A 14,194-nucleotide genomic window follows, 5' to 3' on the forward strand; every position below is an offset into this window, starting at 1 on the left:
TTGAAAAACTATTTTGAAAAAAGGCATTATTAGATAAATTTGAAAAATTCTTGGTTATTTTGAATTACATCTTTTGCATACTTCTAGCTGTAAAATTCCATGGCCTAACTAGTAAAATTAGAAAAAAAAATAATTGCTATAATGAATGATATACATAAACAGTCCACATAGCTAAAGAATGTGAATATTACTAACAAGTTATACTTGGTCAGACAAGTTCTCTTTGACCTTGGAATTATCTTACATCTTTTCAAAATTTAACTTATGAAAACTCACAGGAGTTATGAATATGGCATCATTTCTACTTAGTGTTTCTGCTCAGAGATAATCATAGCCCCAAATTCAAAAGCAACATAGCTTTTGAAAAATCAATATTGATTTGCTGACAGAGTGGATATAAAATGTTACAGTTTGGTAACAGTGGCATAGCCCAAGCAAAATGAGTGTCATTTAAACACTGTTACTGTAACAGGTATTTTTCATTCATTATTTACTACATCCTTGATGTCTGAACATTGAAATCTAGGAGAGAAAAGTTGACTGCTGCAGCCACCTGGACTTCAACACTTTCCCAATTTTGGAAACTTAAGCACAACACCTGTGTCCTAGTGAGATTTCAGTGACTAAGCAGATCTCTCCCTACACCTAAAGGAAGGAAGGACTCTGTCCTGTACTCCAGTCCTGCTGACCCAGAGACGCACAAAGAGGAGCAACACTGTCTGCTACAATTAAAGCACAGGCAAAAATGTAATTTGACAAGTGGCAAGAAACAGCTTTCTAATTAAAACACCATGCATTCCACAAAGCCCTCAAGACTTCATTCTGATTTTATGCCTCAGTTAAGCATTCTGGAAAGGCATTTCCATCGTAGAAACAGAAATAAAAGCCCACGCTATCTTGAAGTTAGAGATCAAACTACCTGCATCTAGCTACAAAAGTTGATTGGTTAGGAGATAGTAAAAATCTATTCTGGGCTCTTCTTTCAAAGTACAAATTCTAAAAATACAATTCACTTAATGAAACCAAACTCAAACTCATAATTTTCTTTTCCTGCAGAAAAGTTAACAACATACACAATGTTAGGCAGAAAAGAATTTCTTATAGAGTTACAAACTTCACATTTTTTATGACAGATTTAAGAGAAAGAAATCAGCTTTCTGAATGGGAGATATAGTTTTGTGGGAGAATTTTCCCCAAACTGTATGACAAAGTAGCAAACTCTAGGCTATGCTTGTCTTGGTCTAAAGCTGAACACCACCAAAAAAAAAAAAAAAAAAAAAAAAAAAAAAAAAAATCCTAAATTGCAATGTGTCCATAATAACAGTTCAATCAAGGGAGCCTGCTTTGCCGGGGATACCATACCATTATGATGAGGGTTCTGGGTCTACTCATTTCATCGTCACTTTCCAGAGGCACAGTTTCGTGGGATGTTTCCTCCTGGCGTCGTCTACAAATGTGTGGACAGCTCCTCTGGACCACAGAGCGAAAAGCTTGAAGCAGAACAATGCTGGCTGTGCAGCCCATCGCTGCATCCTGGAGCCTACAGAATAACTTCTATGTTGATGCTATGTTTGAAAAACAGTGGCTCCTTGTCCCTGAAAACAGCCTCCACTTCAGCTGCAGCCAGCTCACCCTCCAATCACTTCCTCCAGCTCTGATCATCTGATCACGGCCAAATAGCTTGGATGCAGAGATGGGAAAGATCTGATCCACGGAAACTGAACACACTCAAGAATATCAGAGCTCGTCGCCCAGAGTGTATGTCTCAACTCATTTTGAGAGCATGTTTTCTGTTCCTTACAATGATCCTCTTCGATTCCTGTCTCAGGGGTTTGCATGACTGTATCTTTCCCACCCAGACACACAAATAATAAATCACCCCTTCAAATGAAACAACTGAAAATTCCACTCCATGCTGACATCCCTCCCCTCTGCCCCAAGGCAGATAAGCATCATATAAAGAACAGAAAGGATTGTTTTTTTAAATGCAAACACTTCCTGGAGGAAATTTTGCTGGACACCTCATTAAGTGATTGGAGTTTTACTTTTCATAGTTCATAAGTTCCAGAGATGAAATCGGCTCATCTGAAATGCAGAGTACTCTGAATCAAGATGATTTATAAAGAGTACGCGCAAGTTAACTGAACCCACGCGGGAGACACCACTCTCACTCTGTGATTTCCTTTCAATAGCACAGTTGTTCTGTTCCCACCCATGCAGTTCTGCAGCCTAATACATTTTCATATTTACATAGGCGGCGTGCAGGGCTGAAAATATCTCTATTCCTGAGGTCACTCGGAGTGTGCGCCAAGCTAGCCCCTTAGAAAAAGCAGCTGTAAAGCATTTTAACATCCTGTCAATAAGAATTCGAGCCTCGGGAAGGACTTTGAGGTCTCTGATAGTTCAGAGTCTAGTATTCCCTGACTTTTGCAAGACTAGTGACTTATCAGGGAACCAAAGAGAGATGCTCAGAAATCACGTGACCCGTCTGGAATGGCCTCAAGATCTAATGGTATACTGAAAGAGAATAGGACAGCAGAGGATACTCACACTAAAAATATCTCAAGGAAAATGGATTTTGCTTACAAATGAGGAAAGTATGAAATCCCCAGTAGGATTTGCAATGCTGGAATCTTTTCTGCCGAAATGGTTCTTTCCGTGTAACTCTTAGAGATTTAAAAAAAAAGAAAAAAAAAAAAAAAAACAGGTTTTCTTTGGTTTTGTGCTCCTGGGTGTTGAGGTGGTGCAGGAACTTTGGCCAAGGTTTGTTTTGCCGTAAGGTATGGCCACCCAGCCCTAGTAAAGTTGCTTTCACAGAGAATGATCAATTAGGCATTAATTGCTCAGTAATCTGTCACAACACAGCATCCTTTTAATTGGTGTGTTTGCGGAAGAAGTAAAACGTGTTTCTCTCCCTCTCCCCTTTTAAGAAGTACTGGATGCTCAGGAGTTTTTCATCTCTTTCTGTTTGAGCAAACATATTTTAGTGCTGTTGGAAAAAGAAGAAAAAAATGCTAATGGTGCTGGCAAGTCCCTAACTTCCTCAGGACCTTTGTCAGAGTGCCCGGGTGCTAATCTAAACCATTTTTACTCCAAACAACTGGAGCATTTACTGAAGAGAGGCTACAATTTAGCCTGTCCAGCTAATGTGTGTTGAATATCTGTATGCAAGTGTGTCCACCAGAGACAAAGTAAAGAACAGAATTCCATGTTTATGCAGGTACCATTTCAAATAGAATCGTCCTCCAGACTCTCTGGATGTAGGTCAGTGCCCAGCCTGTCCACCCACTCCCATGCCTGATGACAGATCACTCTCCAATCCCCTCTGATCACCTGGTTCTGATCACCTGCTCCTGACCGCAGGGCTTGGATGAGCAAGGGGTGACAGGAAAGGCTCAGACAGGCTACCCACTCCAGTTGCAAACTGGAGAGGGAGGCAGAAACACACCACGGCCTGTCAGGGAAGACATGGTCTGCAGCCCATGACTCCCTCCCAGCTACCACCTCTCTCTAAATCCCGCCAGCTCTCCGGGGTGGCTTTTGGAGTCAGATGTTTTGGCAGATGTCAAAGTCTTTAGGGAAACAAATGAGATGCTTTCTAGCTATTAGAGGCCTGTCTTCATCGATCCCCTCTTTCTCTCTGAGGAAATCACCCCTATTATTCACAGGCTGCCTAGAGACTCAATACTCGCTTTCTCCCTCCTTCTCCCTCTCTGGTAGCCTGTATTATCAAGGGAAGGGAGTGTTCAAGGATGAGTGTTCTGGAATTCCATGCACACCCGTGACCCAACAGACAAGACACAAAAAGGGTGGAAAGCAGGAAATCAGAGTCGGATGTGTTCTCCCACATTTTGCAAAGGTCCAAGGAAGGGACTGGGTTCTAAGGCTAAGGTTTACGAGGTAAATTAAGCTGGGGGAGGACTAGTGTGGGGAGAAGATAGAAATCCAACCAGAGACTTTCCCTCATATTTAGTGCGTGTGTGTTGATGTATAAGAGATTTTAGAAGATTTGGCACAAACTCTTCGGCAGGAATCTGCTGGTTTTGTCAGATTTATTAATGAATGAATCATTAATTTGGCCTCCAAATTAATTTGGCCTTACCAATCGGTCACTTTGTGAAACCCTCCTTCACTCTCATTTGCCTCCTTTCCCTAAATGGGTCTTATTTCATGATTCACTCAGACACTGGTTCAATGAAAAATGCTAGAGACAAGATTTTTAACCCCCCGTTCTAGATGAGAAAATATTATGATTAACAAGGATGAATGTAAAATTTTCCAGAGAAGTGTTGGGTAATAGATTTTATTCTGGGCTACTAAATACGGATTATTATGTGTTATTTCATATACGTAAGTTCAGTCAACACTCATGAACTCTTAAATCCATGCATGCAGTGAAAACCTTTCATGTTGGGAATAGAAATGGCCATGTTGTGTAGACACAGAGGATCCTTGGTGTACACAGGGAATGAAGGAAGGCTGGGGGTGGGGAGAAGCTATTAAAAAGGGACATTGGTGAGGAAGAGAAAAGTGTGGAATTTCAGATAATAAAGGGAGGAGAAAGGGAAGAAAAAAGGAGAAAGAATGAAAAGACCGAAATTTTTTAAATCTCCAAAACAGTGCTGAATACCAGGAAGGAGGGCTCTTGCTCCTGTCTCTGGGCTCTACACACCCAGATGTAGGCTGTTTATCTCTTGTCAACAAATCCTGACTGATGAATGTAGCTTTTAGAGCAGCTGCCTATTATTTTTTGGCCCACGAATTACTTAACTCTAAATGCAGATCTTTCCACCACTGGGGCAGTGCATCCAAAGGTCTTTTCACAATGGGCCAGGAACACGTGTTTAATTTCAATAAATAATGCCCATTGAAAGTGTTGGACCTTCCCAGCTTTGTTAAATTATGTAAGAGCTGTATATCTCCATCTACCTATTGAATCTATCTTGCAATATATCTAGTTCTATCCCGAACATCTTGAATTGGACTGTGGCTGGGCAAACGGAGGCAAAGCCCTTGTTCTTCCCTCTCCAAAAACCTGGCACCTCTGAGTCTCCACTAACCTCTGGCAGGAAGTCCTCTGTCACATTCTATAGGGTGTCAAGGACACGTAAACCTCGTGCTGATAAGGAAAGTATGTCTTGAAAGAAGCAAGATGAGTTTACGGACTTTTTTTTCTGTACTGAAGTTTGAACCCAGGGGTCCTTTACCACTGAGTCACATCCCCAGGCCTTTTTTATATTTTATTTTGAGACAGGGTCTCACTAAGTTGCCAAGGGTCTTGCTAAGTTGCTGAGGCTGGCCTCAAATGGCAATTCTCCTGCCTCAGCCTCCAGAGTCACTGGGATTACAGTGTGCACCATTACCATGTCCTGCAAGTATAACATCTTTTTTGAGAAGCAAAGCCCATCAAGACCAGACTGAAACACTTTTTGCATAACCCTATATCGGGTACTTCATTGCTTCACACACTGCGAGTCGCTGATTAGTATTTCAAGACTTTAGTAGGGTCACAGTTAGAACTTACTTATAAAGAGAAATTTGTGGAGAGGCTGAGATTTTGAGAGTGGAAGATTGTATGGATTGATCTGTGTGTGCTGGAAGTCCTGGTCCCCAACATGATCATATTTGGAGATGAGATCTTTAAAGCACTAATATGAGGTCAAATGAGGTCATATCCTCTATTGTTATTGTTCCTAATCCTCTATTGTTATTGTTCTTAGAAGATGAGGAAGCACCAGGTCTCTCTCTCTCTGTCTCCACATGCACACAATGAAGAGACCACAGGAGACAGGGAGAATGCAGCTGCACACAATCCTCACCAGTAGCCAACCCCAAAGGCACATTGATCTTGAACTTCCAGCCTCCAGAATCCTGAGAAAATTAATTCCTGTTGCTTAAGCCACCCAGAATGTAGTGTTTTATTATAACAAACTGATACAAAGACCTTGCCTGGGAAACCGTATTCCAACCAGGGAGTCTCAAGTGAGCAAACCTCGAACCTCCACTTCTTAAGAAAGCTTTCCAGGAGCCTTGGGGTGTATTCACCCCACTTTCCTCCCTCTTCCCAAGCACAGAGGCTGGGAGCCTCATGGGAAGTGCCTCCTCCTGAAGCTGCCTCCCCTGCCTTCGGACTTCCCTCCCCACATGCAGCCTCTGGAGGCCCCGGCTTCTAGTTGAAGGCAGCAGATGGAGCACATCTGTTTACCTTCCTCCTCCCCAAGACCAAATGAAACGACCACAGAGCAGAATAAAGTACTGCGGGTCCCTTCAGTGGATGAGAATTCCTGGGTGTTTCTGAAAGATGAAAAGTGAAGATGATCACAGTGATCGATAACCAAACATCAAAAATCAAGGAGTCAGGTACAGCTCCCACGGGCAGCAGGGAGAGAGCGCAGGGCGCCACCTCCTCGCGGCCAGCGTGACCAAGCAGGTGCTGGATGTGTGAAAGCTCTCAGAGAACTTCCTCCTGCCCCCTCCATGGCACAGACAGGACACTGGAGCACCTGACAGCTGCTAGCCACAGTGGGCAGTGCCTTCAGAGACCAGTGCAGGAGCACCGCAGCAAGAAACCCCGATGACTTCAACCTTGGTCAGTGGGGTCGGGCCTGGATCAGGCCTGCCTGCCAGTCTGGCTTCCACATCCTGAAACTGAGTCTGCAGCAGGCATGCTGGTCATCCCTGGAGCTCATGCCTCAGCTGCCAGTCTGACCAAGTCAGGGAGGAGCTGCAAATGGCCATCTCTCTCTGTTCCCAAGTCAGCTAAGGAGACCCCTCCCTATATTTTGGCTAATTTACAGAGAAAGTCAGATATATCCCATCAACATTTAATGAGCAACAAGGTTCAAGTCCAACTAGCTCCTTGTCCTAAGGGCAACAGAGTGGAAAAAACAGCCAGCAGAGCACAGTGGAAGAGCTCACAATGGGCCTCTGAGTTAGAGTATGCTAGGACCACAACCATTTTGCAGTAAAGGCTCTGACATAGGTAAGCTGTGTGTTCTTGAGCAAGGCCCTCAACCTCTCTGAGCCTCAACAGCACCTAATGTAAAATGGGAATAAATCCTTTATACTTGCAGAGTGTTGGTAGAAGGAGAACAACTGAAAAGGCCCAGAACAATCAATTAATAAACAAATGCCATCTTTCCTGTGCGAATGGGAATAACAGATGCTTGGTCTCCTCACTCTTAGCCATGGGCTTAGTTTGAACATGACACTGCCCTGGAGCAGCTTCTCTGACAGGCCTTGCTGCATAGTTCTCAACTCAGTCCCCAGGGGTTTTCTTTCCAACCCCCAAGCTGTAACATTCTAATTGATCTGATTTTTAAAGACCCAAGATTGTGCCAACTTTGTTCATCAGGTATCTTGTGCCTGCCTACTTGGTAGTGGGTCCTCCACATATAATAATAACAATGATGAGAATATTAAAAAAGCAAGCCTGTGCATAGTACTTCTGAGTGCTGGGCATAGTTCTGGTTAATACTAACACGGTGATTAGCTTACACCTCCTTCTGTGAGGCAGTGCTATCTATGATCACCCCATGTTACAGCTGGAGAAACTGAGGCACAGAGTTGTGAAGGGCTTCCTCCTAGAATCACAGCTACAGTAAGTAGCAGAGTCAGAATTTGAAGTTAGCCAGTCTGGCTCCAGAATTTGGGCTTATAACATTCATGTCAAATTTGTATCAAACAAGCCTTCTATTTTCCGGTGATAGATTTATACCAGAAAAATCTCTGGTATACAGCAAGGTTCAGAGGCAAGCCTGGAAAACACCCACTGAACACTGATCCGTCCCTCACAGGAAAATCTGTGGTGTTTCCTTGGGTGACAATTTTTGAAGGCAGCTGGCAATCTTAGATCACTTGGGGGTGATCAAATGTTGCATTTTGATGGGGATTTAAAGTATCTTTAAATGGAATGAATCCAATGAGAGAGTTTTTGGAAAAGTGCAAAATGTTTACTGTGCAAAGACATTCAGTGGCAGAAAGAACCCAAGTATTCCAATTGGCTGTCGAAGCACATGTGTGGAATACAGAAACCTGATCGGCTCCCTTGGTGATTCCTTGTTGATCCTGTGTGATATAAGATGTTGGTTAATGCCAAAGTGCCCCCAGGAAAAAAGCCCTGGAGAGTGGGATGATGACAGCTTGGACGTGTCACTGCTTCGGTGGAACCAGCTGCTTGCCTTCCAGGGACAATGTGAGGGTCTGGGAGTGACCATCGCCCTGGTGGGTGCTCCGCGGCTGCAGGACCTCTGCTGAGCCTGCCTTCTGCACCAGGTGCGGCATTCCCTGCTGATTCCTGTGCTGGGGAAATGCCTGGAGACCCAGGCAGAGGGTCAGAAACCTCCATCTGCCTACTTAAGCTATAGCACAGGATTTATGGGGAGCTCACTAAAGATTTGTGGGATGCATGAATTGACTGGTGGGTCATTAAGGTCAGACTGTCGTCCACACTAACATCACCACCATCATCCTCTCAACCACGTGGGGCTTCTCTGTAAATTTCTCAGAGATACAGCAATTGTTCCCCCAAAGAGTGGCCCAAAGGAGGAGAAACCCCAGAGATTAAAGACAAATGGGGATTTAGTCCCAAGTCAAGTAAAACCAGGTCACAGAATTTGGCCATTTTCCAGGGCGGGGATTAGTGAGCATATTCTCCCTTGTCCATTTCCGGATGGGTATGTCCCCTCGGACAGAAACTGGATGGGATGGCTGGGAGGAAGTCCTTCAGGGCCTTCTTAACTGAAAAGTGGAAAACAGCCCAGCCAAGCGACGAACTCCCAGTACCCCCTGGCATCTCGCCTCTTCGCCTCTCCAGTAGCCACTCCTACTCAAGAACTGGGGGTTGTGATGATCCTTGACCTCTTTTCCCGTATCTGTGATCTGCAGCTCTTTTCCTTCAGTTTCTCTCTATCCATTTTCACTTAATTGCAAGGGCCTCCTCTTTACAGGTGTCTTTCCCCCATGCTGACATTTACTGAGCTGTACCATAAATTACATTAGAAACGAGCTCACTGTTCTTTTGTTTTAAAAGTGCGGCTGCGTGTCACCAAGCCCTCCTTTATCTTCGCTTTCCTACCTCTGGCCCTGGTGCAGCACCAAGGTAGATTATTCTTTTGTTGGTACATTTAGAGGCATCAGAAAATTACTCTTCATTGCTCTCTAATTGCGCTTCCTGCAGAGTGCATGGATAATTTAAATGTTCCATTAATATCATGTCTTACATTTCTCAGGTGTCTGTTTGACTGAGCTCTCCTCAGCTCATCATAAATCTTATTTGTAATAGAAGTTTGCATAGGGCAGCACAGGCAAGAAAATCAGGGAGCAGATGCCCAAAGTCAAATCCCTCTTGAGCCCTTATTGACCTTGTAACTCTGGGCAAAAAGTTTCAGCCTCAGTTTTCACATCTGTCAAATGAATGAGTGCTCGCGGAGACCTAATGCCCACCCAACGGGCTCAGTACAGTTCCAGAAGCAGGGTAAGTGCTCAGTGGGGTAGCCACACTGGAAAAGAGAACTCAGGATTTTCAGGCAGGGCTTGGCTTCTCCCCACTTCCTCCATAAGTGGTATTTCTGATTTCCTGCGTCTTCCCTATCCAGCTCCCTGGGGGGTGGGGGGCTGGGGGTGTTGGATGCGGCTCCCTGAGCTTTGAAGTCAGCTCTCATGGCAATGTGACATGAGTTCCATAACCCCTCTGCCGTCCTTTCCCATGGGTAAAGAAATGTGAAATAACATAGCAATTCCTCACTTATCTCCAGGTCTCTCATTTTGCAACCTCAACTATTCTGATCACAGCCAAGTCTGGGAAAGAACAGAAACAACTTCTGCAGAGCCAGAAAGACATGGCACATGATTCGTTCCATGAAGCGGGTGGGAGCGATGGGGAAGAGGTGCTCAGACCCTCATTGTTTGTATCATCTCCTTGCACAGGTTCTGAAGAGCTTGCCAGCTAAATGTGCAGCAGCTTTTGGTGAGAAGCAATGTGATTCTCACCTGCCCGGTCTGGGGGAACAGGAAGCAGTCCCTGAGAACTGGAGAAGTCCCGGCTGCAGGCAGGTATGCCATTACGCCTTTGGAAAGAAGCTGGGACTGCTTCTGGGGGTGGGGCTGAGGGTACCTTATTCCAGCTTGGTACCCAGGAAGTGATTCAGAGCAGTGCACCTGGGCTCTGGAACTAGAGGTCTGAGTTTGAACCCTAGCTCTGTTTCATCACTTTAATTCTCTGAGTCTGTTTTCCTCAGCGGTCCAATGAGAGTAGCATAAACTCCTTTGCAGAGCAGTAACAAAGACACTTAGTATAAAGCATTGGCATAAAGAGTAGATGCTCTCACTCTTTCACTAGCTATTACTAATGCCACTACTTTTTATGAATATCACCATTATTTTAAGTAAATGCCAAAGAGAGCAAATAACAGTCCTTCAGGTCAAGACTCAAAGCCAATGTGGTCATGTAAACAGTAAATCAATAAAAAAAGGCAAACTCGACAATGGATGGCAAGGTCAGGGTGGTGGGTGGTAGGGAGTGTTAGGGGCTCCTCGTCCCCAGTTCACTTAAGGTACCCACCCACAAAAGGAAGGCACCAATGACAGTCCAACAAAAGAGAGAGAAGAAATCAATACCCCCAGTATCTGGGACTCATCTGTGTTGGGAGCCGTAAACGAGGTGAAGGTCATTGTGAGTGACAGTGTCACCAGCTCTATACAATAATGAGCACTCGCAGCCTGACACATGATGCCTGGTGACCCTAGTTTAGGGACAGCAAGATCTGTGAAACCGGTTAGATAAGTTTCTACCAGTGACTGCTTTTAATTTTTAAAAGTTTAGGGATTAAATTGGATAAATGATGTTATTTTCAAAAGTTATAACATCATGTGAAAAATGTTCTCAGATGATACAGATAAACACACCACTGACTGTACTTTCAGTCCTTGTTCTGCTTTATTTCTCATGTTTGGTTTTTTCTACTTTGAATCGTGGCAGGAACTAACCACCCACCTCCTAAACATTCCAACTCAAATCTAGTTTACTATAATTACGAGTTGCTTTCCAAACACAAAAATGGCAGTCTTTAAAGTCATTTACAACTGTTCTCTCCAAATCAACTGAAGAGAGGAAAAGGAGGATGTCAATCTGGCATAGCTCAGCTCCTTGTGCTCTGGCAGGACCCAGGGGACAGCCCACCGGATCCTTGGAGGGTTGCTACAAAGCACCCAGCTCTGGGCTTTTGAAATGGAATGAAGACACATCAAGTTTTGCCTCCAACAGGAGCAGGAGGAACAGGGTGATACTCAAAAAATTAACTCGATAACATCATGTTCAGCTTCTCTTTAAAAGCTAAGCTGCAGGATGTGAATTCTTGAAGGTTGGTTCCTCTTGCTTTCGGTTTCTGCTGCTGACGAGAAGTTCTGCAAGAGGACAGCTGCGAGGCTCCATGTGGTGGGAACAGCAGTGGACAGGCTGGGGCTCTGACGGCAGGGCTCTGTCACCTCTTTCTCTGGATTGAGGTTTGCCCATAAAACTGAAGGTCAGAACCGATGGTCTCAGGTTCCTTCTAGATCTAGGTTCCCTTAGCTCTATCTAACCTGGAGATTCAGACAGACGTGCAGACTTCAGAGTAGAGCAGAAGATAGGAGGAGCTGCCTGTATGACCACGTTTCCCTACGTATACACACTACCACAGAGTGTGGAGGGAGGGCATAATGCCAATGCATTATGTACTGTGTCTTGTGTTTGTTAGAACATTTTTAAAAATACGAACTACAATTCTACTGTGAGGATAGAATGCTCCTGATGTAATTTTGCCTTCTTTGCATTTTTATTTTAAGTTGACATATAGTAATTGCTATGGTTTAGATATGAGGTGTCCCCCTAAAGCTCATGTGTGAGATGATACAAAAACATTCAGAGGTGAAATGATTATAGGATGGGTGTACCTAATCAGTAGATTAATCCCTGGATATGGATTAACTGGGTGGTAACTGTAGGCAGGCAGGGTGTGGCTGGAGGAAGTGGGTCATTCAGGACATGCCTTTGGGGTTTATGTTTGGTCACTGGTGAAGGGAACTCTCGCTGTGCTTCCTGGTGGCCATGTTCTGAGCTGCTTTCCTCCTCCACACCCTTTTGCCATGATGTTCTGCCTCACCTTAGACCCAGAGCTATGGAGTTGGCCATCTAAGAACTGAGACCTTTGAAACTGTGAGCACCAATCTTTTCCTCCTCTATGTTACGGAGTGCAGTGGGACATTTCAATAGGTGAATAGAATGTGTATGATTAGGGTAATTGACATGTATCACTCAGACATGTATCACTTCCTTGTATATGAACATTCAAAATCCTCTCTGCTGGCTATTTTAAAATCTACAATCAATTATTGGCAACTCTATTTTTTTCTACTATGCATAGAATATTAGAAGGTACCCTCCTGTCCAACAGCATCCTGTCCCCAACCCCTCTCCATCCCTGCTGTCCTACTTCCTGACAATTTTTAAAAGGCTGCAGTGAATAACAAGCTGCATGAGCACAGAGGACAGAGTATCAAGTGTGCTAAGAGCTGGGGAAGAGCTGGGCACAGTGGCGGATGCCTGTCATCCCAGAGGCTGTGGAGGCCGATGCAGGAGGATGGAGAGTCCAAAGCCAGCCTTAGCAGTTTAGCAAGGCCCTAAGCAACTCAGTGAGACCCTGTCTCTAGATAAGATATAAGAAAGGGCTGGGGATGTGGCTCCGTGGTTGTGCCCCTGGTTTCAATCCCTAGTACCAAAAAAAAAAAAAAAAAAAAAGAAAGAAAAAAAAAAAGAGCTGGAGAAGATTTTAGCTATGAGGTAGTGGCAGGAGGTTCCACCAAACCTATTTCTTCAACTTGGAGATGGAACAATCGTCAACTTTATTCTGTCTGCTTCTTCCTCTAATCAGGAAGTGTCCAGAACAGTCAGCCTAGTTAACTCCCTTGGGTGAACCACAAGGTCCTGCGGAGCTGTTGATGGAGGGGCTAATGAAAGGACCCTTCTGTAAAGCAAGGAAAGTAGATATAGTGACAGGTGACCCTATAATGGGCCATTCAAACCAGAACCCTTTGAAAGTGAGAGAAGATTCCATTAAAACTTATGCTAAGGCATAAATAGGGTTATTCGTAAATAAAATGGGACACATGGTCACCTTCGAAATGTCTAACCCCTATAATGACTGTGAAAATCAAATAAGGTACTCGTGAAATAACTTAGCCAGATGTTGGCATGATAGTGTCAAATATTAGCAACACCAGGGCTTAACTGTCAAGGGGTCCAATCTCCAAGTGAAAAGAAGCCCTGATCAGCTTTTGAATTTGTCTCCCTACAAGGTTTGGTGGCTTGCAGGGAGACTGTGTTTCAGGGCAAGAGGGGACATAGTCACCAGACATCAGAGGAGACAATAAGGCAGATTCCCAGCACAGATGGGATGAGCAGGAAGAAGCAGAGGAGGGTCTGCAGTTTGGACAGATGCTGGAATGAGGACCAGGAACTGGATCTGAAGCCCTTCTAGCCATGCTGGTTTCATATCAAGAGTAGGGGAAGGAAAGGACAGGTTCATGTGGACTCCTGAGAACTTGGTTGCCCTCCACCTGGCAACCCCAGAGCCTCAGCTCTAGCTTCGAAGTTCACCCTATTCCTCAAATGCCCATTTCTGTATTTCCATCCAGATACTCTGCTCTCTGTCCACGTCCACGTTGCCTCTGGGCCTTGTTTCTTCAACCAGTTCTGCCTACCAACTGTCCTGCTGCTTTTCAAAGCTGTGCCTTTTTCCCTTAGCTGCCACTGTGATTCTGGCTGCCTTCCTCTTCATGGCCATCACCTAAGGCAAGGAGCACAGCTCACCTGTGCTAGTTGATCCATGGTGGCAGGAGGGGACGATTAGAGCAGTCTGTGTTGGGTCCGTATGCAAATGCCAGTGTTGGATGCCGTAGCTGGGAAATCTGAGGAATGGCGAGCACAAGACTTGAGGTCCAGAGCTACTAACAAGCTGAGGAGGACCTGAGCAGAATCCAACAAGACAGCCACTGCCAGACCCGCCATGGGCTCCAAAGCCACAGAGAATGCTAGATCTGAAGCAGACGCCCAGAGGGGAGGCTGGTAGCCACACTGGAGTGAAGAACCAAAGGGAGGGCAAGCAGGATGTGGTGCGTGGGCATGGAGCTAGGAACACAAGCTGTCACACAAAGATGT

The 14,194-nt window shown here is 44.8% G+C and overlaps 1 protein-coding gene across 10 annotated transcripts in view; it reads right to left on the minus strand.

Annotated features, from left to right (window-relative positions):
• The window catches only part of Dock10 (dedicator of cytokinesis 10), a 231,562-nt gene that overhangs the window by 181,402 nt on the left and 35,966 nt on the right, over positions 1–14,194 (minus strand). For 2 of the 10 annotated variants that reach the window (XM_047543077.1, XM_047543082.1), the window contains exon 1: positions 1,363–1,594. The exons of 3 other annotated variants lie outside the window; for them this stretch is intronic. In XM_047543077.1, coding sequence (XP_047399033.1) covers positions 1,363–1,524 — 162 coding nt within the window. In that variant the 5' untranslated portion in view covers positions 1,525–1,594. Of the gene's footprint in view, positions 1–1,362; positions 1,595–14,194 lie in introns of those variants that run through there. 5 more of the 10 variants (XM_047543083.1, XM_047543072.1, XM_047543073.1 and 2 more) reach the window with 3 other exon arrangements.

The sequence above is a fragment of the Sciurus carolinensis genome, chromosome 3, assembly GCF_902686445.1.
Source record: "Sciurus carolinensis chromosome 3, mSciCar1.2, whole genome shotgun sequence".
In the NCBI taxonomy this organism is placed as follows: domain Eukaryota; kingdom Metazoa; phylum Chordata; class Mammalia; order Rodentia; family Sciuridae; genus Sciurus; species Sciurus carolinensis.